Source organism: Haemorhous mexicanus, chromosome 4, assembly GCF_027477595.1.
Source record: "Haemorhous mexicanus isolate bHaeMex1 chromosome 4, bHaeMex1.pri, whole genome shotgun sequence".
NCBI classification, from domain to species: Eukaryota; Metazoa; Chordata; class Aves; order Passeriformes; family Fringillidae; genus Haemorhous; species Haemorhous mexicanus.
In genome coordinates this window covers 75,272,281-75,298,542 of record NC_082344.1, presented here as the reverse complement: position 1 = coordinate 75,298,542, position 26,262 = coordinate 75,272,281, and the positions used below count along the sequence as shown (strand labels likewise).

The 26,262-nt window shown below is 45.5% G+C and overlaps 1 protein-coding gene across 9 annotated transcripts in view; it reads left to right on the top strand.

Annotated features, from left to right (window-relative positions):
* The window catches only part of SLC4A11 (solute carrier family 4 member 11), a 100,867-nt gene that overhangs the window by 37,319 nt on the left and 37,286 nt on the right, over positions 1-26,262 (top strand). For 5 of the 9 annotated variants that reach the window (XM_059845466.1, XM_059845464.1, XM_059845462.1 and 2 more), the window contains exons 4-9: positions 4,396-4,442; positions 10,071-10,302; positions 10,970-11,032; positions 11,576-11,657; positions 21,091-21,214; positions 24,403-24,609. In XM_059845466.1, the coding sequence (XP_059701449.1) occupies positions 4,396-4,442; positions 10,071-10,302; positions 10,970-11,032; positions 11,576-11,657; positions 21,091-21,214; positions 24,403-24,609 (755 nt within the window). The remainder of the gene's footprint in view (positions 1-4,395; positions 4,443-10,070; positions 10,303-10,969; positions 11,033-11,575; positions 11,658-21,090; positions 21,215-24,402; positions 24,610-26,262) is intronic. The other 4 variants (XM_059845469.1, XM_059845465.1, XM_059845470.1 and 1 more) reach the window with 2 other exon arrangements.

Genomic DNA, 26,262 nt, shown 5'->3' with positions numbered 1-26,262 from the left:
ATTAGGAGTGTGTGAAAAAAAATGCACATTTTCCCCCTGCTCCAAATTGATTGACAGAACCTGTCACAGGTGGGTTTTTTTGTGAAATATTCGGCTTTTATAGCACACAGGTGTGACAAGTGACACCTTGCCCCTAATCAGTCTGTGCTGTCCCCTCTCTTCCCAGTTCCCCCCCCCAGGAGTGTGAGGGTTGGTTCTTTGCCTGCCCTGCTGTTTTTGCTGCTCCAGAACCCTTATTCCCACCTGCCTTTGGCCTGGGGCTTTGTGGGATGAGCCCAGCAGACTTCAGGCTCTTTGCCTCAGCTCAGCCCATCACCTGTTGTGGAAATGTGGGATAACGAAGGCACAGTTATTTATCCAACAATATTTAACCAAAATTACTCAAATCTGGTGGTGATTAGTCCAAGCTCAGGAGAGCAAAGCAAAGAATCCCTCTGAGATCCTGTTTGTGCAATGCCTTACTGCCAGTGGTGTGTTAGAGGTGTCACCACTGCTCCTGACAAACTCCTGTCATGCCATGTGGTGATGGGCTTTTATTTAAATATTTTTAAGGCAAATTGGAAAAGCAGAACAGTTTTTTTCTGCTCACAGTGTGGTTTGATACAAGTGACTAAGTCTCAGATTTGGGCAAGCCCCTGATAAAAATAAAGATAAAATAGACTTTTTTTTTTTTTTAAGTAATAATCCCTCAAAACCTTAAATGCTTCCACTCACACCAGGTCCTTGATGTTTTTCAGGGAAAACCATGGAAGTGCTAATACAGTATTCTGCTCTGATTTATTTTACTGTGCTTATATATATTTACTGTGAAGATGCCCCAGGGAGTGTTTGTAGATCTAAAGAAATGTGCACAGCCAAAAAGCTCTTTTTCTCTAATTTCCATTTCCTTTATCCCAAAATGAAATACTGTCTTAAGATGCTGCAGACATCCAGTGGTGGCTTTGCTCCAAAGGCTTTTGGATCTTCTCAGGTGTTAAGGGCAGCACTGGGGACCTGGATGAGGAAAAGGATGGAAAGGGATCCTGGGTGAAAGGAGATCTCTTAAGGCAAAAGGTGAAAAACCTAAAACTTTGGTATTTGACTTTCAGGGGTTTGTTTTCAGGCTTGCATGGCAGATGTTGTTACCTAAGCAGGGGGTGGAGGGGATTTTGTTTCTCTGGGTTGCTCTCAGGGATATTATTAGGGCAGCTGGGATGAAACCGAGCAAATAAACTTCCAAGCTTAAATCTCCTCGTTTGTGTTGAAGTTGTACAGGGCCTGTTGGGAGAATAAAAAGAAGAGACATGGTCCTGAGTGTGCCACAAGCTCTGATGGTGACAGTTCCTCAGCGTTGTCAGAGCTGAGCTCCCTGGGAGTCGCCCATGGGGTTCCCAGTAACGCTCCGTGCCTGTGTGCACGCATCCCAGCAACTCGGGATGCGTGTGGCGCCTTGATCTGCCTGCCAGGGGATGTCGGGGATGCGTTGCTGACTTTTTGGCTTTTCCCCTGGGCAGGACCTGGAGCAGAGCCCAACAGATAAGCTCAGCCACCCCTGGCAGCTCTCCCTCAGCTGTGTGTGAGGACACACAATAATGCCCCTCGCTCGCTCGCTTGCCTAAAATAGGCTTTTGCTGCCTGCTCTGTCCGGCAAGGAGGGCCACAAAAATAGACGTGAAAATTACACGTGGTCCCGACCTCCTCGTAGAGTTTCCTTGTGCTTAATTGTCATGTTGAGGTGTGAAATCTCAAATTACTGAGATTTTCAAGTTGCTGCTCTTGGCTGAGGAGATTGATGGGGAGTTTCTTGTAGGGTGAATCCAGGGTTTTCTGTATCCATGTCATCTCCATGAAGAGCTCCTCTGTGGAGGTGCAAGGGCCAATGGTGTTGATTCTTTTTACCTCTCCTTAGTTGGAGGGAGGCAGGGATGGTGCTGTGGAGGAGGACAAAATGAGTGGCAGGCTGGTGGTGGTAGGGCTTGAGCTTTGGATGTGTCATAGGCAACCTCCCGCAGGGTTTGATCCCTCATTGCCCAGCAGGAAATAAATGGATATTTCTTGTGAGCAAGGCAGAAGAGCACTTGAGAAGTCTCTGTGTATTTTTCCCTTCCCTTTGTCATGTTCCAGTGGATTTGCTGCTATCCCTGAGTGATGTTGTAGCACTCCAGTGAGCATTTAAGATACCAGCCCAGAACTGGGATGGCCATATCCATCCGTCTCCTTGCCTGGATTAAATCCGAGCCGTGTGCTGTTGGGATGAATGATGAATGAGGCTCTGGGCTTTCCAAAGTGCCACCTCTGTACCCAGAACAGCTTTTTTGAGAAGTTTGAAAGATCCTGCTCCAGCAGATGTAATGAGATGTTTTTGCTTGTGTTGATAAAGCAGCACTTGGTGCTCTTCCAGCTGGACACGTGAGAGAGCTGTCAGCAAAGATTGATACACCTTGAAAATGATAAGAGGAGCCAAGAGTAGCTGCCTGATAAAAGCACAACAAGAATTTCTGTTCCATTTCCATGTATCCATGAGGACAGGCTGCAGCTCTCTCTTCAGCATGTGCCTGCTATGGTTCAGGATTGTGGGTGTTTTTTGTCTCTCCAGAACTATTTCTTGCAAAAGCAGATAAACCAAAACATGTTTTCTCCTCAATGAATATTTATGGGCTTCCAAATCTCCCTGCATACTTCTGCATGTGTAATTAAGCTGGAAGTTGGGTAAGTGAGCATTGGAGAACTACAGATGTGAGAGCCTGGGGAAAATGCTTGATGTTTCTGGTTTATTTGGGTGCTTGCTTTTTAATAATAAATTGCACTTTTTAGATGAAACAGCTTGTGTTTTCCAAAAGGCGCAGCAAAAGCAGGAATAATTGGGGCTGTTGCAGCAGCAGACTTGTCTGGTTAAGTGATGCTTTTAATCACATGTACAGCATCCAAGTGAAATTTGGGAGAAGTTGGGTGATATAACCAAAGCCTCTGAACCACCTCATTTTGTTTAGGGGGAGATGAAGTCAATCCTTTCCCTCTTTTCTACAGCTCTGCTCCCACTTTGAGTTGGAGCCTTTGAACCCCATTGAGGGCAAAACTCAAATTTCTGTTTGATCAGTGATGATTCTGTTTAAATCAGCTTTCTGCATGCAAAAGATAATTGCGGTTTTTTTGAGTTCTGGAGTTTTTACATGACTTGCACCCTCAGCTTATTTTTTGGAGAATAGCAGGGCTTGGCTTGAAGGTGCATGGCCAAGTCATGGGATTGCAACAGCTCTTACAGGTTAGGATTTGGAAGTAGAGATCTGGAAGGGAGGTAAAACCCTCATCTGAATAACTGTAACTCCGTGTTTTCTCTGTAGTTTTCCACAACTTAGCCTCTGGAAAAGTTTTGGTCTTCAGTGGGTTTTTTCCATGCTGCTGTGGCTGCACTCGTTCAAATTAAAGCTGTTCATGTCTTTTGTTTTGGTAGCAGCTCAGGCTTTTGTGGGGGTTTTGGAGAACTTAAGGAGAAGGATGCCAGGCTGGAAGTTTTTAAGTCCAGATTGGATGGAGCTTGGAGCAGCCTTGTCAAGTGGAAGGTGACCTCAATGGTCTTTAAGGTCCCTTCCAACCCAAACCATTCCATGATTCTCTGCATAAAAAGTACCTGTGGGACAAATAATGCCACAGAGAGGCTGCCTTGGCTGCAAGGAGTGGGCTTTTGGCAAATGCAGCTTGATTTTGTTTTGTTTTGTAGCTGATACCCAAAAAATGCTTTGTAGTTACTTTAAGAAAATGTTATTGTTGGCTCTTGGAAGTTTGAAGTGGGAATTTCCCGGGTTCCCCCATCCTGTGTATTCAATGACATTTACTAGTCCCTAAACAGCAGTTTTCTTTCCCAAGAGCTGTGTTGCTTTCTCCTCAGATTTATGGAGGCATCGTGGTGAGTTGACAGGACGTTAATGTGCTCATCTTGGAGTCACTGCCTGCAATCCCTTGGAAGTGCCTGGCTGTTATTGTTGATTCCTTAACGAGGACAAGGAGGGTTTCCAAACGAGGGTGACTCATGAAATCGTAGCCTCAATCTATCAAACAACGATGCATTGGATTAAATGATTACTTCAAGGATTAGGACTTAGATTTTTGGGGAGGTGGAGAGGGAGGGAGAGAAGGGAAGAGCAAAAATACATCAGAGTTACAAAAACCCAGCCAAAAAAAGCTGCAAGACACAATCCCCTAGTGATCAGACAATGCCAATCCAAGCGTGCTTGGTTCACGCTTCCAAAATGGGAGATGTTGTAAAGACTGAATCTCTGCTTTTCTCTAGAGATCATCCCCTGCCAAGAGAGTGAGGCTTCACCTCCTCCTGAGCCTCCTGCTCTGCTCCTGCTACCTGTCAGGTACCTCTGATAGGAACACTCTTCTGATGTGGGTTTTTTTTTTCCTTCTTTCTAGCTGAAAGTGAAGGTGCTGGCTGCGTGTTACTGCACACATCTAGGAAGGTAAGTAGAGGTGCTGTGTGACAATTTGATTTTTTCATCATCCAGAAGAACAGAAAAGGATCATGAAACACACTGAGGGGCTGCTTGTCACTGGCATAAGCAAAAGGCATTTAAATGCTTCTTCTCTTCAATTCCTCTCCCTTTCTTTAAACCTAAAAAGCCACGTGCTGCTCATTCTCAGAACAAATTCTCTGTAATTCTGATTGTTCCACTGCTTTTTGTCCCAGACAATTCCTTGACATGTTAATTCATCACTTTCTCTTCTGCAGCTGCCTCCACAGGGATCCAAGTGTGTGCTGTAGAGGTCCTGGCTGCTGAGCTCCTGTGGAGCTGGAAACAGAGACACCCAGCAGACATGGCTGGGGTTTGGTTCCCTCTTTATTCCAGCTAATCACTCATCCTTCACGAGGTTCAGCTGGAGTGAAATCCCTGGGAACAAGCAGGCTAGGAGGAGGATTAGGAGCCCACACTTAGTTTACACTTGCTCCTGAGACTGTAACTCACTAATGATAAGGTGAAAGTGCAAAAAAAACCTCGATAGGCTTTGTTATTCCAAACCTTCAGCTGTGGAAGGGCACTGAAAGTACTCGGGGAGGAACTGGGTTGGGTTTTTAATAACTTCTCTGTGAGGGTGGGGTGGCCCTGGCACAGGGTGCCCAGAGAAGCTGTGGCTGCCCCTGGGTCCCTGGAAGTGTCCAAGACCAGGCTGGACATTGTGGTTTGGAGGAATCTGGGATAGTGAAGGTGTCCCTGCCCATGGCAGGGGTGGCACTGGATAATCTTTGAGGTCCCTTCCAACCCAACCCATTCTTTAATTCTCTGATTCTGCATTTAGTACCATGGGAAGTTTTGCCTTTAATGTTGTGAGGCTGGTGGGGCATTAAGTTGTCTTGACTTCTTGCCTGAAGGCTGGAAGGAGTGGCTGTTGTCATGGGAACTTGTAGCATCACTGATCCTGGTAAATCACAGAATCATTTAGGTTGGAAAAACCCTCTAAGGTCACCAAATCAAACCATTCCCCCAGCACTGCCAAGGCCACCACTGACATGTCCCCAAGTGCCACATCCTCGTGGCTTCTAAATCCCTCCAGGCATGGGGACTCCACCACAGCTCTGGGCAGCTGTGCCAGTGCCTGAGATCTTGGATTTCAGGCTTTGTTGCAGGTTGTAACTTGAGGTTTTAGTTTTTGTAGCCTTGTGAGCTTTGGGGGCTTCATAGGGAATCCCAGAGAGCTCTTTAATTCTGCTTTGCTTTAGGACTCTAAGGCAGCCCAAATCCTGAAAAGATATTTCAGAAGTGTGAATTAGTAGTGGGAGGAAATGTGTGATAGCTTTAGAAACCTTTTCCCCAAGTTAACAAAGAAACCCAAAGCAAATAAATACCAAAGAAAACACCACCCAAAACAAAGCCACCACTAAAAATATTTAAACATTGTTTGGTATAGAATCATGGAAAGTTAAAATAAGCAATTCCATGCTCAGGAATGAAAATGTATTTATCCCTAATTTGTCTTGTCTAATCCCAGTGCCAAGGTTCTCAGTCATACACACTTGACTGAAAGTAACCTGAGAACTTAATCACTTAAAAGTGCAAATTCTAAGCCCAAACTCAGGATCTGCCTCTGATAAGAAATAGTTGGAAACTGCTAACTCATAAGTGTCTCTTCTATTTTGTTTTTCCTTTTCAGAGCTGTAGGATTCTTGCTTTTTCTGGCCTGTAGTTCATGCTTGAGCATTTTAGCGTGCTGTGGAGCCACAAATACCAGAGAGCTTTAGCAGGGCTTGAGAAAAAGACACTTCTGCCAGTTTTTCCCTCCGGGGAGGATGAGTGGAAATTTTGTGCTTCAAATGCAAAGGAAATTGAGACCTGACTCATGGAGGAGATGGCTCCAAGTGTCTGGGAAGGGGGAATCACCAGCAGAGAAGTGAGAAGCTTTGTCTGGAGAGGTTTCCCTGTAGGTTGTCCCTGTCTCTGGTGGAAGCCTGTGGTTCTGGAAGGGCAGTTTGTGTCTCAGGCAGTTTGCTATCTAGCAGGGCTCTTGGTGGGCAGGAATAAAGGCTCTTCACACAGATTGAGCTATTTAATCACCATCACAGAGTGGTTCTGAGGGAATTGGCCCAAAGGACCATGGCAGCAGCCCAGGCAGAGCTCTGCTCAGGAGGATGGGATTTTTTGGACACCACAAAAAATTTGCTGGTGGCTCTAAGCAAAGGTGACTCCTGAGCAGCCAGCCAGGAGAGAGCTTGCATTTTGAGCCTTGTTGATCAGTTAGAATGTGTGATTTTGGCCTGCCTGAAGTCAGGGGAGGCTGTTTCAGTGTTTTCCCCCTTTTTTGCCACAACAGCCTCTGTTCCTGTCACGGTGCAAGGTGGAGCTTTGCAATCAAGGATGCCCAGAGCTGTTCAGATGGCTCTTGGGTAGCTGACTTGGGTTTCTTCCTAAGCAGTTTCCAGCATCGAGTTTCCAGTATCAAGTTTCCTGGTGTGACTTGACTATCCAGCTAAAAATATTAGTGAGGGAGCATTCATTAATCTCCCCTGAACCCAGTGGGGGTCCTGGCTGGAACAGTTGTGCCTGAGCTGTCTCTGAGGCTTTGCTGTGCCAGTGCTTCCAGTAATTTGATTTTGGTGTGTCTCAGGGAGTGATGGATTTCTCTCCTTTCATGGTGGCTGCTTGCCTTGTGATGTTTAATGTGCATAAAGCCTCTGTAAGCTCTGAGAGTAGATTTAGATTGGATGTTAGAGATGCTCCCTTGTGAGGGTGGGGAGGCCCTGGCACAGGGTGCCCAGAGAAGATGTGGCTGCCCTTGGATCCCTGGAAGTGTCCAAGGCCAGGCTGGATGGAGCTTGGAGCAACCTGGGACAGTGGAAGGTGTCCCTGCCCATGGCAGGAGTTGGAACTGGGTGAGCTTTGAGTTCCCTTCCAGCCCAAACCACAACATGACTCTATAATGCCTTTCCTAATCTTAGGAACTGATAATAATGACAAATGGGTGATAAATATGAGTCTTCCCCCTATTTCCTATAAAGGACCAACAGCAGGGAAATGGAACAGCTGTGGGGCATGGAAAGTTGTTTTTCCAAGGCATTGCTTGAAGCCTGTGGCTCAGCTGGAGCTAAATCCTCCTGATTTGCAGTGAGCTGCTGCTGGTGCTGTCAAGCACAGCTCAGTGCAGGATCAGGGTTGATTGAGATGAACTGGGGCCTTCCAGTGCCTGAAGGGAGCTACAAGAAAGAGAGGAAGAGATAACTTAAAATAGTTTGGAGTGACAGGACAAGGGGAAATTGTTCAGGCTTCAGACTGAAAGCAAGTAGGTTTAGACTGGATATTAGGAAAAAGTTCTTTATCATGAAGATGGTGAGGTCCTGGCACAGCTTGCCCAGAGAAGCTGTGTGTGCCCCACCCTGGAAGTGTCCAAGGGCAGGTTGGATAGTGCTCTGAGCAACCTGGGGTAGTGGGAGGTGTCCCTGTCCATAGCAGGGGATGGAACTGGATAATCTTTGAGGTCCTTTCAACCCAAACCATTCTGTGATGCTGTGATCTGGGCAGATAACTCACATGAATGCCTTTGATTAATTTTTTGCTGTCCCTCACCTTTCTCCTTCTGCTGTTCTGCTTCTGGTTGCTTCTCTCCAGAAGTTGGTGACACAAAACCACCTTTGCTATTTTGAAAGCTCTTGTTTCAGGTGTGTGATAATCTGCTCTCACTTTGAGACAGACTCACTGCTTGTACTTCTGAGGTGGAGTTGTAGCTGTGTCACCGTCTCCTCTCCTACTAGCAGATGGCTCCAAAGCCTTGGGGGTGGGAGCTGAAATGCTTCAGAGAATCCTCCCTCTCAAGGATGCTGTGGAAAGAGTGATTGATGCAAAGTAAAACAGTGCTAATTGCAATGGATGTGTACTGACAACTTGATAGTTGCTGTGATAATTACAGTAATTAGGGAGATGTTAGCATTTTTTTGCCTGTGTCTATAAATGGAAAAGGTAAGAGAGAGTGTGCATGGAAGGAGAGGACCCATGAGGGATGGCCCTGTACCCTGGGGGGAGCGTGGCATGGTCCTGGCTGGGGAGGCAGCTGGGGATCAGATTTGTGAAAGCAATTCAGAGCTTGGTTCTTCCTGAGCTCAAGGGGAACTGAGGGTTTCAATGTCTCTTGACAATCTGGTTCTCAGCATCACGACTTGAGCCTGGCAGCTTTCCCATGGGAAGGAAGATCCATAGAACAGCTCAGTTCCCACTTCCTCACTCAGGCTGTTGAAGGAGAGGGCCAGGTCTGCCAGCTCTCCTTGTCCAGTGCTTGTGTGTGGATTACCAAGGATTCTGCAGTGGGAAGGAGGCATTTGTAGTTTGATCACTCAATTAATCACCTTCCCAGCTGACAGGTACAGAAAGGAGTTGAGTTCTGGAACACATGTCGCAGACAGGTAGAAAAATTATAAACAAAAAGCCTCATAAAATCAGGGCTGCTCTGCTAAATTAATAGCTGGCCTATCACTTCTAAGTGCAGCTAAGTACTTTGCAAGTTCTCTTGCAAAAACATCTTGAAAATGAGAGTTTGTTAACACAACAGTCTCTTTCTAGGGTAGAAAACAAGTACTCCTATATAAACAATAGGCTCAGTCCCATAAGAGGATAGATAGATAGATTGATAGATAAACAATAAGCTCAGTCCCATCAGTGAAGATAATATGTAAACAATTCAAGAACAGAAAGATTTGATAGACAAGTAAAATGCCTTTTACTAACCAATAGAGTAATTAGCAAGAAAGCTATTAAGCAGTTAAAGTTGCTCAGGAGGGCTGTAAAAACTGTATAAAATGAGTTGTGTGAATAAAGAATTAACTTTTCCTGCATGAAGAAGCTGAGTCCCAACACACTGGGGCTGTCTCTTCCATCTCAAGGCCAGTCAGTCTGGGACAGCAGAAGGAACCAGCAGAGAGCTGGGATCATTTCAGCCTCTGCTGTCTTGTATTCATTATTGCTTTAAAGCTAAATCCACAAAGGAAGAAAACTTCCCATGGAAGTGGAAAGAACAGAAATTTAGCAAATGGCAGAAAAGTTGATGGGCTGGATGAGATTCCCCACCTCCCACTTCAGGCTCCCTAACTGGGAGCACTGGGGACAGATGGTTCCCATTTTAAGGACAACTGGGCTGACTTGGCACTGAGATTCATACTGGTAATTTTTCATGTTGCTGAGCTCAGTGTCCATTTCTCCCAAATAACTTTCCCATGTTTTTTCAAACTTCCTGAATTACTTGAACCTAAAAAAGATTTTAAATGCTACTTAAAGTATTTTTGCTTTTAGACCAACTTATTCTAGTTAAAAAAAAAAAAAAAACAACCACAAAATACCTCCTTTTTTTTTTTTTTTTTTTTAAATTCTGCATTCTATGTTAGGATATAAATGGTACCTGGGCCTTCGCCTGTGGGCACACTGTTAGGATAAGCCTTGAAAATGCAAACCTTCAGTGTATTAATGCATAAAGTGCCTTTTCTCCTGTGATCTGAATGGCCAATAGAATCTTTGGTTGGGTGCTAACCTCAGCAAAACTGCTTGAAGGACCCAGATTCTACTTTGCTGGTTTTGTGTACAGCTTTCTCATGCTCTGACCTTTTCTCAACACAGTACCTGAAATTAAAGAATTTTGAGGAGGAGGTGAGAGCCCAGAGAGACCTGGATGGCTTCTTGGCCAGAGCCAGCATCATCCTGGATGAAACAGCCACGTCCTTGGACGATGTTCTCCGGGAGATGCTGAAACACTTCGCCGAGGATCCTGAGAACATGGAGCCCAGCTGCAACTTTGAAAAAATCATGAACACTTTATTCACAGATTCAGGGACCCCACGGGAAGGGAACGGTAATCAGCTCTTGGTTTGCTTTAGCTGCTGGGCTGCTCTTCATTTGCCATCCTTGCCCTGGTGGGGTGCTGGACAATCACTGTGTGGTCCCCAGGCTTGCACGTTGCATGTGACCCCGTGGGTTGATTTTTTTTTTTCCCCCCATATCATTCAGACTGAAGGGCCTCATATCTCCAGGGTTTTTGTGTTTTGGTGGAGTCTTGCCCCTGTTTCATTAAGATCATCCATTGTGGTGCTCTCTGGCATGAGGAGTCAGCAGCACTGGGGTGTCTTGTCTGCGTGGACTCTTTTGGTTTGCTTGTCCTCGTCAGCAATGGCTCTTTTGCCTTGTGATTCTCCACCTGAATTCACACAGGCTGGGGAATTTTGCCTGTTTTGGATGAGTAATTGGGGAGGGTTGATCCTTTGTGTCACTCCCAGCCCATTGGAGGAGATTGAAGACACTTGATTTTCCTCTAGAAGCTCAACTGGGGCAGCCCTAGCCAAGGTTGTTGGCTTGTTATCAACAACTGGTATCACCTTAAGCTATCAACAAATACTATCACCTTAAGCTATCAACAACTGGTATCACCTTAAGCTATCAACAAATGTTGTAGTGTAGTCTAAAAAACGCTGCCTTTTAGCCCAAGATGTGAAGAAGCTTAACTGAGCATTGTTTCTCTGTAGGCACCCCTGATGGTTCAGAGTCAACAGGAATGAATGCACAATCATATCCATCGCACCTCAAATGTAACTGTCACAGCCTGAGTGAATTTGTTTAACAGATATGTCAAGTCCTGAGCATGTAGTAAGCATGTTCATGCTTTGGTTACTTCTTGCTACCTGTCTTAGAGCTTCGCATTTGTAATCCCTTTAATTTAGGCTTTCTGCCAAAAAAGAACAAAAAGTAAGTAGTGCTGTAAAATAGTGTGAGAGCAGTAGCTGGGAAGAGGGGGAGAGAGGGCAGGGTATTGGGAAGGTGACACCCCTCCCAGTCCTATTTGTGTGTGTGTGGTGGATAATGCTAATCTAATAACCCAGTACTGCAGCAGGATGATGTTGGGAGGAGAAAGCAGCTGCCTTTCTAAGCTGTGAATAGTTTAAGGACACAGTTCAAAAGCAGCAGGACAAATGTTTCCATCTCTCTCTGTCAGCCCCCACCCCTGCATTAGTCCACTGGGCAGATAGGAATGCTTGGGATTAGTAGTCAGCTTCCATTTAGACAGAAATGTTATTTACAGCTGCAGAATAAATGAGGACAGCCTGTGATGTTTCCCTCTCTTCTCTTTCCAGTTCACCTCTTATCAGACACAATTCAAGGGGTCACAGCCACAGTCACGGGGGTGCAGTATCAGCAGTCCTGGCTCTGTATCATGTAAGTACCTGGCTTAGGTGAGCAAAATCACTGACATCCAAACCTTTTCCTGCTGCTGGGAGGAGCAGAGGTTCAGAATGTGCCCTTTTGGGTTAAAATGGTGGTGCTTGTTCCATCCATCCTGTGGGATCTGTCTCTCTCTGAGCTGCTTCTCTTTGCAAACACATGCAGTAGGTGACCACAGCCCCTCCAGGGCATTCAGCTCTTGGATGTTATAGAAATCTGCTGTTAACAAGCTAAGAATGCTGAAAAAATGAGCCAGAAAATGCTAATTACTGAGAAACGCTAATAAAGGAACTTCTCAAAGGGACAAGCAAACTGGTTCATGGACTGCTCTGCCTGCCAAAGTCTGGGAGCCTGGACCAAAAGATTTCTTAGGTCCTTTGATGGAACCATCCAAACTTTGTAGCTGAAAATTGAAGTCAGACATTCCACACTATTTAGACACTGATTACTTTGTCTGACAATTAATTTGGATGCTGATTAATTGTCAACACTGTTAAACGTTGGAGGAGCAGACCCTTAAGAACTCTGTCACCTGGGATTTATGAGATGTGGTGGCTTCTCCCCAGCTTGCACTTGACCAGAACTGGGGTTTGAAGTTATTGTCTCCCAGTCAGGCCTGTGGGGTGAGCCAGGCTGTCCCTTCACAGGGGACAGGCCAGAACCTGAGTCCCTGAGCCAGCCAAAGCAGTGCCTTTTTGACTCTGTTGCTTTATTCCTGTGCAGTCCTAAAGTCAGAGTTGTCAAGAAATATGTTAATTCCCAGAGAAATGGCTGGGATATGTGGGATAGGTGCCTAAAGGCATGCACATATTTTAGCCTTCACAGCCAGTTTGCTGGGACAACTGTCACAATAGTTTTCCTTCTGCTTGCTCTTCTTCTCCTGCCCTCTGCTTATGGCTGGGGAAAATGGAGAGAAATAGAGGATAAAAAAAAATAATAATAATCAAAAGGAGACAACACCATCAACAAACAAGGAAAAATCTCCCCCTTGTTTTGAATCTCTTATGAAAGAGAAGGATGTGATCTCCATGTGAAGAAGAGGTGATGGCATATCAGGGCTGTGTCCTGAGAGAGAAGAGAGCTGGATGATATTTTGTGCTTTGTCTGCTACTTTTTTACACCTGGCACGTGCAGAGCAGGACCACAATGAACAAAACTAGTTTATAAAATGAAATGGTGTCAACCAAGAGGACTTTTGGGCAGTTTTCTCCTCTCTGGATGCCATAGGAAGGGTAGCAGCAGTAAGGATATGTAGGTGCTGCTGATGCAGGGGATGGAAGTTGCTGCTGTGGGGTGAGATAGCTCTGTGGAGGGTTTTGGGCAGTGTTGCCTTAACACCAAAGCATTTTAAAGGTCAGGATACAAATGCTGTGATTACATACATGAGACTGAAAAGGGTGGGTTCAGCCTGTTAGGAAAGTGAGCCAGAGCTTTAAATGCATCCATGTGAGTAATCCTGGCTTCCATGACAAGAGATGATTTAAAAAATAAGCTCACAGCCTGAAGGTGTCTTGTGCAAAACTTTCCTTGTTTCTTCCTTTTGTTGCTCTGAAGAGGGAGAAGAAAGTGGTGGGAAAGCAATGATGAGTTATTAACTATAATTATCTAATTATTGCACTGTATTTCTGCTGGAGTTATTGTGCAACAGATTGTGAACCATATTTTTAGATCTTACATTATTCTTGAAGTCAGATTGCAAAACAGCTTCCAAACCTCTGAAGTAAAAGGAATTTGTTGATGAAAAAATTTTCCATATGAGTGGGAAGAACCTTTAAGATATCCGCTATTCTTTATCCTTGCATTTGGTCTATACCCTTTGCTAAATTTTAAATTAGCATTGCTGGGTTGGTGCACCTTAACCAACTTCTAATTCCTGGTGGATGAGATAAAATTGATATAATGAGATTATATTAATGAGGAGGAACAGCTCAGAGATAAGGTTTTGGTGGTGTTGCTTTGCATAGATGATGAGGGGAAATATTAACAGCTGAAATTAGTTTGGGGTGAGAAAGGAAGGAATTTTGTAGGATATTCACTGAGTTGTGCAGAACCTGGCTGCAGAAGAACATTCCTAATGAAGACAAAAATGTGTTTTCCTCTCCTTTGTGCTTTCTTATCTGATTTATCCTCTATGAGAAAAGCAGTGGGGAAAACCTGGGGTTGAAATAATTGTTCTGCTTCTGTTGGATTTGGTGCTTTCCTGGTGGTTTCAGGTCTAGGGAAGCTCAGCAAGGTCACACATTCCATATGGAGCTGGGCTTCAGCCACAGGGCAGAACAAACCCTTGAGGAATTGAAGATCTCAAGGTTTCAGTGTTCCTGTGAAGTCCAGGAACACAACTGACTTCTGATTCAGTGCAGGCTTTAGGGGTGGTTTTGTCAGGAGTGACCCAAACCTGATCTTGCTGAGGCCATACCAGGCTACATCAGCTCATGGAAAACTTGGGATTCTTCTGTTGAAATGAGAGCTGAGAGTATCAAAGCCCCAGTGACCAGCAGGGTCCAGCTCTGGAGGAATGAAGGTTTCTATTTGTGTACATGGTCATTTCCTAACTAGAAAGCAAATCTTGAGAGTTACAGATGAGCTTCATCAGCCCAGGACAAGATCTCATACCTTTGAAACCATGGACACAACTCTTCTTTCCTCCTGTTCCAGCATTTGCCAGAACAGAAAGACCCAGACTGGCCCAGAGATCTCCTTTGCTTCCCTAGGAAGCTGCTGCTGATTGTTTCCTTGAGAAGCTGGGATGAAGGGTGGTCCTGTCCCAGAGTGGGGAGTGTTTTCCTCAGTTATTTAAGTGAGGAAGCTCAGCTGCTGGCAGGACCTGCAGCATGGAATGACTGAAGCAGGCAGAGGTGCTTCCAGGAGCTCCCCCTGAACCACCCAGACCTGCCATGATCCCAGCACAGAGGGGTAAACTGGATGTTTTCCATGTCTGGACTGGGGAAAATGAATAAGCAGTGGGAGCTGCTGGTTTTGGTGTTGCAGCTTTGTGCCTCAAAAAGGCCAAGAAACCCCTCCTTATCCCATGGAGAGGTGACTCTATCACAAGCCAAGTCCTATCACACCCCACTCCTTCCTGAACTGCCTGGCAAATGAAGATGAACATGCCTGATTTTTAATTTTTTCCTCTTGGAGTGAAGGATATATGATTTTAAAATGGCTTCACAGTGTGCTGGTGGATTTTTCTCCCTCATGTCCTGCTAGGAAAAACATCAGCTCAGTGGGTTATGGAACAAATATCCCTGAGCTGATGGAACTCCCCAGGCATCCCAGCTTCCAGGCTGTGTTCTCCCTGCCAGCAGATTGATATAACTGCTGATTTCCAGAGCTGAATCCTTAGAAAAATATGAAATCAAGCTGCTCCATAGTCTGGATGGGGTAGTTGTAGAGCCATTTCTGGCTCTACATGGACTGAGCATTAAAGTGATTTCCTAAAGCTCTTTTAACAGGCAGAGCAGAGGGGAAAAAAAAGCCTGGCTGCAAGCAAAGAGTGGTTCAGTGGTTTGTGTGCTCTGTGTTGCTGTGGAATTTCTGCCTTTGATGTGGCCTGTCATGGCAGTGACTCCTGTGGAGGAGTTGAACTCAGAAAAACCCAGGTAGCCTCTCAAAAATAGGTATTGTGAGATGATACTGGATAACCAGCAAGGCTGCTGCTGAGATAATCAAAATTTGAGGAGTTAGATCCCACATTTAATGTATTACTGTGAAAGATGTGACTGGTGTCTCTCTCAGCAGAACTAATGCCAGTCCATTTCATGTGTTTAAGGATTTTTCCAGACCCAGAGGTCTGTGGGTTTCTAGAAGAGTCACATTGTCTCTGATTTAGCTCTTGAATAGATTGCAAATAGAGATGCTTCACTTGCTGTCTCTTCCTCAGATTATTCTTTTAAAGGGCAAAATGGGAAATTAAAACAGTTGGACTGCTTAAAACAAATATTTTCATTTAGAGGAATGATTACATGATTTGGAGCCTTGGAAGCAAAAGCCTCTTCTCCAGAATTTACAACCATCATCTCTCAAGTGTTCTTTGGGCTTAGTGAACCATATAATTTTTTTAAGGGCCTCTCCACCCTTTTTGGGTTTTCCCAGATTATGCTGGAGAGCTGAAGCTTTTGCAGGTGCTGTTTTATGTAAAGAAAACCTTTAATTCAACCTCTGCATTAGGAATTGGGGTCCTGAAGAAGAAGGATGGCTTGTTTTGCTACCTGCAGGGTCTGTACAGGGGTGAGATGTCTCCCTGTAGAATCAGGAAGGTTGGAAAAGTCCAACCCTTAACACAGCCCCACCGTGTTCACCTCTAAACCATGGCCCCAGTGTTGAGTTGTGAGGTCCCCAGGACAATGGAGGAATTGAGAATCTGACTCCATGTTCTCAGAAGGCTGATTTATTATTTTATATAATATTATATTAAAGAATGCTATTCTAAAACTATAGTAAAGAATAGAAAGGATAAAGACAGAAGGCTTAACAAGATACTAATTAAAAAACTCATGACTGACTCTTCAGAGTCCAACACAGCTGTTGGTGATTGGTCATTAATTAAAAACAATTCACATGAAACCAATCAAACATGCACCTGGTGGTAAACAATCTCCAGCCACATTCCAAAGCAGCAAAACACAGGAGAAGCAATCAGATTATTATTTACATTTTTCTCTGAGGCTTCTCAGCTTCCCAGGAGAAGAAATCCTGGCGAAGGGATTTTTCAGAAAATGTGACAGTGACAGCCCCAGTGCCACTGCCAACATCTGGCAAGTCTTCTTTGAATTCAGAGAACCAATTAATTTTCTTTTAAGGGCCTCTCCCCCCATGCTGGGCCATCCCAGGTGGTGCTGGAGAGCTCCTGCAGGTGCTGTGTGATGGAAAGGAATTCTCAATAGGCACTGACCTGGAGGAAATCCTTCCCCTGGAGAGGATGAGTCTTCCTGGAGGCCAGCAAGGTGCATTTCCCAGGCCAGAAGGACTTCCAGCCTGGAGTGGGGGTGTTGTGGCTGAGACTAGCCTGTGCCAGGCTGTGGGTGAGCTGCCTGGCCTGGCCACAGCTTCATTCCTCACTTGCAGATCCTGGTTTCTCAAAGCTGGTGCCTGGAGCTGCTCAGCAAAGGAAGATTTATTGGCAGTGGTTGAGAACAAGAAGTGTCATTGTTGTTCTGTGTGGGGACAGGAAAAGGCTGGCTGGCTGATTACCTCTGCTGGGCACTTTTTCATACTGCAAGGGATAATTTGTTTCTGAATTAACTTCCTCTCTTGCCCTTTTAAAAGAGGGTTTCTGTTTCTCTTAGGTCTCCATAATTTGACCCTTTTTATGATTTGGTTGAGCAATGTGTTATTACTCTGATAACATCTTGGGTGTGGGGCAGACCTGGGGCACGTGGGACTTGGTGGATCTGGGATTTTGGTGGAGCACTGCCAGTTCTCACCATCCCAGTGCCACCCTCAGCACCACCAGAGGCAGAGAGGAGCACAGGGAAGCAGAATTTGTGCTATCATTTAAATGCCCTTTTTACAAGCTCAGTTATTGGGGGATCAAGATAAAACTGCTGAGAACACAACCTGGCATCTCATTAAATCATAGTCCAGCATTTCCTGGGCTGACTAATACTGGGTGAAAATAGATTTTTCAGCTTTCTGCCCAAACCAAGGGAGAATCAAATGTAGCTCAAATCAAACCAAAAAGGAACTTGGAGGCTTTGACCAAACCAGACTTGATTTAGAGTCAGCTGAAAATGTCTTGCTAGTTCTCAGTTTTTTGGGGCTATTTACCCTCCAGCTTTCTTTTTTTTTTTTTTTTTTCTTAGTGGGGATTTGTTTAAGTGCTACTTAAAAAAAAAAAAAAGTTGTTTCATTTTAATAATGACTTTCTTCTTGGCCTGAGCTGTGCTGACTTTTACCTGCAGTCTTGCTTGGCTTGGGATTTCTCCATGTGAACCAAGGAACTTTATTTTCTTGTGTCTTTCACAAATATTTGCACAATTCTAGTTGGGTCTGCAGTTTTGGTTTGTATTGTATTCGTATCTGGATTCTGGAATTAAAACAAAAGTGGGAGCTGTAAGTGCCACACCAGGGAATAGGATTTGAGTCAGCTGAATAATGGCTTAAATTTGAAGAAAAGCTTGAGCTGCTGAATGATGCATGGGCAAGAGTGACTTGGCCTTGCACTGGAAGTATTGAAACATCATTTTTCCCCCAAATAAATGGATATAACAGAGGGAGAGCAGACTGAGATGAGGCTGCATTCTGCACTGTTCCTCCCTTCCCTGCAGCCAGGCTCAGGTACATCCCATCTTCTCTGTGGCACCTGTTTCAATCTGGTTTTAATCAGGTTTGTCTTCACTAAATCAACTCCAGCCTGATTTGTAAAGGTGTTATTGATCTAAATTATTTGTACATTGACCTAAGTGTTGGAAATTCTCAATTTTGCTGGTGTGATATTGGGATTTAGATCCATGTGTCAGTGTCCATAGAGTTCTTTACAGAGGAGCTGGAGGAGACTCTCAGAAGTGTGAGAAACCTCAAACTCCAGAACTCTGGATAAAACCATTAGAGATAAAAAGGGTTGATAATGACAGTGGATTTCATGGTGTCTCGTCAATGTCAATTCCACTGTGTGAAATCTTTCACTGCTGTGGGATCCTCTTCTTGCCCAGTCCCTCAGCTAAAGGAAGCAGTGAGCTCCTGACTAAGAGAAGCACAGATTTTTTGTGGCTGCCATGAAAATGATCTTGTATATGAGAGACACCCAATATTAAAGTTCAGTTTTTTACAGTCCAGTTTTCCCTCTGTACCCAAGAAGCTCTTGTACTGAAGTGGGATTGTGGCACTGCTGGCAGGACTCCTGTCTCTGTTAAACACAGCCCTGGAGACAATTCATGGAGCTGAAACATAACCCTGTCACTCCAGGGAGAAGAAGAGTCCAGAACACGTGGCTTGCTTTGTTATTGCACTTTATAATAGGCTTTTCCAGATTGCTTTGGACTTCAGTGGTTTCTTCCTTGGTCAGGTCCTGCCTGGGGCACATGGTAGGAAGGAAAGGTGGGTGGGAAGTGTTGGTTCAGCTCTGTGAGCCATGGGTGCTGATACCTGCTGCTGGCCATGGCTGGGATAGAAAGGATGTCCAAAATGCCCAGCAGACCTTTCTTTTCAAAATAGATAAATTGATGAGCTTGATGCTTCAGGTTTTAACTTCTGTACTTTTCAGATTCTGTGCTGCTTTAGTGTGTTGGTCTGAGCTTCAGATGAGGGGATGGTGAGCTCTCTGCACAGAGCAGGGAGACAAAACAATTCCTGCTCCAGCTGGGCACCAAGGACAAATGATCCAAATCTCAGCCCAGGAGCACAAACCCCGTGGGCTGGAGAGAGAAAAACAAGCAGGGTGGGAGTGCCTGGGCTAAAGCTGGGATGGGACAATGAACTGCAAATGGAGCAGAGCTGATCCCAGGGAGAGACCCCATGACCAGGTGTCCATTTTGGGACCATTTTGGTTCATCTTGGGTACAGCCCTGGCTGGGCTCTTGTGCTACCTAAGTTGCATCCATGGAGGCCTTTTAATAAATCCCTGCTTTATTCTTCAGCTCTGTCTAACCTCTGTTCTAGGTCAGCCTTCACAGGGCATCAAGCTCAGCAGCTGAGGTGTGCAAATGCTGAGAACTGAGCTCAGAATTAATGCTAATGCTTTCAGTCATCATTCACTGCTGGTGACCAGGTGGGTGAAGGTGACAGAACTGAAGGTGTTGGGCCACTTGAAGGTTCTCCAGTTGGTCCAAAGCCCAGAGTTCATGTCCCCTCTGGCTTGTTGAGCAGTAACACAAGGAGACTTGTCTGCTGTCCAGCCACAGCTGGATTGCAACCAGGGGCTTGGCTTTGGTTGTGAAAACAAGAGTTGCTTGCACTCCATTTTCAATTACTTCAAAAGATATTTATTCCTCACCTTAGGACCTGCCTTGATCTTTCTCTCTTGCAAAGCTGATTCAAGTACAAAAAGAACAAGAGGCTGTGGTGAAGGGAAGTTAGGAAATAAATGAAACAGTGTCATCTTTCTCATGCCCTGTATTGTTCTAATTAAGCTGTTTGGTTGCTCCCAGACAAGTGTCTGTATGAGATTAATTTATAGAAGCAGGCTGCTTCCAGTCTGAGATCAGGAAGTCAAACTCAGTAAGAAAATACTTGATGGTGTGATTTTTAATTTTTTTTTAAATGCAAATAGTGAAAAACTTGGTAGAAAATCCAACGTGGTCCACTCTAGGACATCTCCAGCCAAAGATCTTGTTAATGGAACAGCCCTCAGGGTGCATGGGGGTGAGAATACATCTGAAAAGGAAAGAAATAAGATGGATTATGGAAGAGAAATTAGAGAAATAAATGCTCCTGTTGGAGGACTATGATAGGTGCTTGTTAGATGAACTAAAGGGAGCAAGCAGCTGAAATAACTTTGAACCAGGTAAAATTTGGGGAATATATGATAATAACTCTGAGGCAGGGAAACACTTCCATACCTCTTCCAGGTGTCTCTAGGCAACCCCTGTGTGCATTTTTCAGCTGTGGTTTACAGAAGGGTTGGGAAGTGGTTGGTGGCTTTAAAGGGAACAGGAGAGCTGCATGCCAGGCTGGCATTACTTGCTGCCCCTGCAGCAAGCCCCAAAGTTTCCCAGCAGGAAAAGTGGCAGCTAAACAGGTCCCAGCTCTGGTTAGATATCCCAGGGTGGAGACAGACCTGGTCTTTCACAGCCTCTGGAGATGATCCCTGTGTTTATTCCACACAACTTTCTTTGCTAGTCTTGGTTCTGGGAGTCAAACACCCATCCCATCCCCTGGATCACAGCCAAGGATTTCCCTCCAAGCACTAATCCCATCTCTGTGGATCTTGAGCAGGGAGTTCAGCCTGGTTTCTTTAACACTTGAAAGCCAGAGAGGAGAAAACAACAGCTGGGAGCAAATGGGGAAAGCCATTACAACAGAGAGGTCTGCCTGAGGCAGAAGTGGGAGTATATTGGCTTGGCATTTTGCCTTAGTGTTTCCAGAAGCACCTTGGGAGATCAGGTGAAATGAAATGTAATCTGCTTTCCAATAATGCAGGTGGTTTTTAATACGAGGCTTTTTTTTGTGTAGAAGCTTCTGTAGCTCTGCAAGTACTCAGTGTGTTGTGCTCTCTGTCATTTGTTTTCATGGCTGTTAAAAAGCAGCTGGAGGAAAAGGCAGAATACACCTTACAATCTTGAAAGGTATTTCCCATAAAAACATGGATGTCAAATTGTACAAAAGGGAGCAGAATTGGGCTGAGGGTAACTAAAAGTTTGACTTCAGAAGTCTTCAGCCAACAACATCATGTGTTTCTCAAAGGTGAAATGTGTTTTTATACCTAGTGCACCAGGGGAGATCGTGCCTGGTGTTGTGGGGCCCAGTCTGACAGTCCCATTTTCCCCCACAGTTGCACTATAAAGTCCCTTCAGCGACGTCACGTTTGCATCAGCCGCCTGGAGAGGCCTCAGAACTGGGGGGAGAACTCCTGTGAAGTCAGATTTGTCATACTGGTCCTGGCTCCTCCCAAAATGGTGAGTTTTGTCTTCTTGCTCCATAATTTCAGGGGTTTCTCCTGAGTTTGCTTTTCCTTGGGCTCCTCCAAGGGTTAATAAATGGTGTTTTTAAAACACAAGGGGATGTGAAAAGGCCTGAGGTCTTCTCAGCAGCTGCCAGGATGATTTATCCTGTTGGTGAGGGGTGGATTGGTGGGCTGTGTCGTGATGGGGAGGAGAACACTGTAGTCCCCATACACACCTGGGATGCCCTTAACACTCCATGGATTCCCCTCTCCAGCTGGAGCTGCTATTTTTAGAAGTAAGAAATGCAGTTCCTTGCTAAAGCCAAGCTTTTGAAAGGCCCTTGTGAGCCTACAGCTGGTGCCCCAGGGCAGAGGTCTGGGTTCTTTCCCAACAAACTTCCCTGATGGGGCTGACATTTACCCTGCACGTGTGGCTGCAGCAGCTGGAGGTGATGTAGCCAAGAGGAAGATGATTCTTTTTTGAGCTCTGTTGCAGTGAGACTTTCTGGTGCTTTTAAGGTCAGCCTGTCTCTGAGGCTCTTTGGACCTTTCAGAGCTTTTAGCACCTGAAACAGCAAGGTTAAAGCTTGTTTAGGTTCTGGTTCTTTGGTGCTGACAAGAATGGCACAGTAGAACACTTTTACTGCAATCAGAATATCCTGAGTTGGAAGGGACCCACAAGGATCATCCAAGTCTGACTCTGATATCATGGGGTGCTTCAAGGTTAATTGGGGATCACCATCCTGTCTTCCTAGAAAGCCCTGGCCTGACCAAGGTGGTTCTTCCAGCTGATGGCTGAGTGGTTCAAAGCTCAGGACCTTTTAACACTCCAGCTGGCTGTTTACACCTTGAGGCTGCTGGGTCTGTGCTCCTGAGAGGTGCTGGAGAGGTTGGGGACCTTTCCTAGGACAGGATATGTCCTGATTCAATTTCCTGCTCTTCAATGCTATCTGTGTGACCTTGGGACCTGCTGGTCTGGCCTGTCTCCTCCCCCCTTCACCACCACCCACATTTAAATGGGAATCCTGGTGTTTCCTTCTTTCCCAGGATTTCTGGCAGGTCTTTCCCAACTTGCTTTTGGCATCGACCTCGAAGCCAACAGGCTGAAAACATATTGATGTTCTTGTGCAAAGCAGGAGGGAGAACACCTGGAGCTGTGTGCAGCTCCATGGATCTCTCCCTCATTGTTATCTCGGGCCAGCTACGTGCAAAGCACCCGCCAGCGGCTCCGCATCCGCTGGGATCCCCAGAGTTTGCAATTCCAATGGTCAGCATCAAATTAAGGGAAGGGAGTGGAGGCCAACAGAGCTTGCACTTGCCAATGTGCTTTTTTATTTTAAATGGGTTGGTGGAGCCAGCCCCCATTGCGCATTTCTGGTGCAGCAGTTAAAATAATTAACCTGCTGACAGCAACACGTTCAGTGGAGGGGGGAAAGTCCACAAAATGGGCATTTGTTATGCTGGGAATCCAGATTCTTGGCCTTGCTAATATGGAGGAAGGAAAAAAATTAGTTTTCTTGCAAATATCTATCCTCTCTAAACTGTTCATCTCCTTGGTAAAGGAAAAATGGGAGCATTGGGAATGTTGAAACAATCTTTGCAGCATCCAGTCCAAGGTTTGTTGCTGCTTAGAGGTGAGAGATGGAGTCTCCTCTGTGGTGGCAAATCCAGGCTGGTTTACAGACTCTAAAAGCAAGTCCCAGGCAAAACTCTTCACTTAAATCCAAACCTCTCCCTGGAAACTTAATTTGAATGTGCCCTAGTGAGTGTTGGAAGGGACATTCTTGGGGATGGAATCCCAGAATGGTTTGGGTTGGGAGGGACATTTAAGACAATCTCATTCCAACCTCTGCCATGTTCAGGGACACCTTCCACTGTCCCAGGCTGCTCCAAGCCCCATCCAGCCTGGTCTTGAACATTTCAGGGATGGGGCAGCCGCAAAATTTTGGAGCAAATGGAAGATGGGGCAGCCAAAATTTTTCTGAGCAAATGGCAGAGAGGAAAGTGATGTGAGTGATGGAGGAAGGACAGCATTAGCAATGCCTCTGGGACCAGCTCAGTGCCACCCACGCCTGAGCTTCTGCGTCACCCACACTGAATTATTTGGTTGTGTCCATGGAGAAATTGTTCATCTGTTCAGTTGTGAATCATGAGAAGCAATTGGGATCAATCACAGATGCTCACTCTTCTTTTCACAGCAGAATGAGGAGCTTGGAGGTTCTCCAGGGCTGGGGAATGTTTGGGTGTCTCTGGTAGCTGCTGCATGATGAGTGTGGAGTGTAGAAGAGGTGGGTGGGTTAAAACTTGGCATCAGAAGGAGCTTTTAATGAGCTGTCTTTGTAATTTAGTCTTGGCAAGTATCTTACCTGTTCTGGCCACAGTAGGAGCAGATGAGGAGGTCAGGGCCTGGAGAGCTTGGATTTGGTGGGTTTGTGCAGGGATGGGGACCTCAGCCTCCTTTACTCTTCCCTTTGCATTTAATTTCCTGCAGTAGGAAAGCTTGGATTCTCTTGGAAGCTGGACCCCCACAGATCAGGCCTGTGTCTCACAGAAATATTAAATCCTGGAAATAAACACTTTTTTCATGTCTGCAAGACTCCTGTCCCTTCCAAACATTTAGTGAAGACAGACAAGAGCCCCTTGTGTGTTCCCAGCTGTTTTTTCTCATCCTTTCCTCTGTGCCAGTGGTTACTTGAGCTGAGAGCTCTCAACCTCCACTTGTGCTGCCAGAATTGCCCCAGAGTGGCCAAATGAATTGAGTTTTAATGCTCAGAAAGAAGGAATCAGATGAGCACAATAATCTCAGTCTTTCAGATAAGACATCAGTACCTGCAGAAACCTTTCCACCCCAGGAGCAGCAATGCTGAGGTGCTGTTAAGTAGCAAAGATTCTTGTCTTGAAGGGAAACCAGAGATAAAATGCACACTCAGCATGATTCAGCTCTGGATTGATTTCTGGGCAGTTGATCAAGTAAAGATCAATCAAGGCTTCAGGACCTGTGGTGGTGCCTCCAGAGGATTCTGCTGTGGATGTGTGTTCATCTGCAACAGCTTCCACATGTGCCCTCCCTCAGATCTCTCTGGGATCCTGGGAGCTGGGAGGTTCCTCTTCAGAGAGATAAATTATGGGGTTTACCTTTCAGAAGTGAAATTAAATGGTTTTACAAGCACTTTTCCTGTCCTTTTTTTTTTTCATGTTTAGAAAAGCACCAAAACGGCCACAGAAGTGGGCAGGACCTTTGCCACGATGTTTTCAGACATAACCTTCCGGCAGAAGCTTCTGGAAACCAAAACTGAGGAGGAGTTCAAGGAGGCCTTGGTGCACCAACGCCACTTGCTGACAGTGGCCAATCAGAGACCCTCAGGAAGGAAAGATGGGCACAATTCACACGGTAGCAAACAACTCACGGTAAGGCTTGGCCAGCACCTCTGCCATGCCCTGGTGTCCAAATCCATCCATCCATCCATCCATGCATCCACCCATCCATGCATCCACCCATCCATGCATCCACCCATCCATGCATCCACCCATCCATGCATCCACCCATCCATGCATCCACCCATCCATCATCCATCCATCCATCCATCCATCCATCCATCCATCCATCCATCCATCCATCCATCCATCCAAGGGGATTTGGGGTGAGGAGGTGAACACTTGAATCCAGTGGATGCAGCAGCATTCCCAGCAAGCTCCCAACACCAAGGCTTCCCCAAACTTCTGCTGTGTGCACATCCACCTTCCTCGGATTCTGCTGTAAATCTCCAAAAAGTCACTTGAAGGAGGCAGGTGCTGAAGGGATGCAGAGCACTTGGGGGTTGAAATGGTTGCAGGATTTTGATTCCAGATAGGGGTGGGATTAATGGATCCCTGCTCCTTGTCAGTCCAAGGTACTTAATCCTTACAATCAGAAGGCTCTGAAGGAAGCTGCTGCTTGTCTTTCCTGAAGCCAAAAAGCTTCTTGGCCATCTTTGCATGGTAATTTCACTTAAAAGTTGCCTGTCAGTATTTGGCCTGAATTCTCCCTGTTTGATCTGTAGCTCTGTAAAACATTACTTGCTTTGTACTTTAAAGTTGGAGGGAAATGCTGTAACTCGGCTTTCTTTTCTGGAATTTCCTGTGTGTTGGTCATTGCTTTGTTTTTCCGTTCAGAAATCCATTCTTTAAGCAGACTGCATACCTGAAAAACAAACTGTGCCATCCCCAGCATGCTGCTCCTGTCTCTGCATTACAAATCACCCCAAAGCTTTGGGTTGCTTAGAGTGCAGGAGCTGCTTCACTTATCACTTATTTTTCACCCCTGGAATAGATTTAAGGGGTTTGATCTGCACATCTGGAAATGAGCAAAGCTCATGTTTTTCCTGTGGAATCCCCTTGCTTATAGGTAGTGCTTTGAACTTTGCTAGACCCCATGTCTGCTCATAACTTTGCAGAACAAGTCCTGAAACCCTCTTTAAACCCAGGACATGCAAGGCAGGGATATTTGGAGTAGTAATTTACCTAAAGTAGGTTTACCCCTCTACACCTGGCCTTTCAAAAAGATTTTTGTTAGAGCAGTTGAAGTGTCTGTAGCAAAAGACTTTGTCTTTTGCTAAAAATAGCAAAAAAAAAATGGCTCCAGAGGGTTTTCTGCTCTGTGGTTTGGTGAGGAGGGCTGGATGAGACACTGAGCTTGTAGATTTTGGCCCTGAGACTGGTCATTCCTGCTGGCCTGCTTGGAAAAGCAGCCTTGGCCAGGCAGAACTCTGATTTCTCCAAGCCAGTGCTATGGAGGGTGACACTTCTTCCTTCAGCTCTTGCTTTTGGCATTGACAGTTGTGGGCCTGGATTTGCTGAAGTGTTTCTTTTTTAAAACCATTTTATCCTTGAGCTCTTGGGAGATGCAGCCTCTGTATCCCCACCTCGCCCTGCTAGCACAAAGAGCTGGGAAAGATTTCCTGGCAAGCCAAGGTTTGCCTGGAGAAGTGAGGTTGATTTGATCCCCTAGGCTGGATCCCTCAGCTCCTGAGAGCCATCTCCAGCATCTCCTCCCTTGTGGAGAGGAAGCATTTAATATGAGCA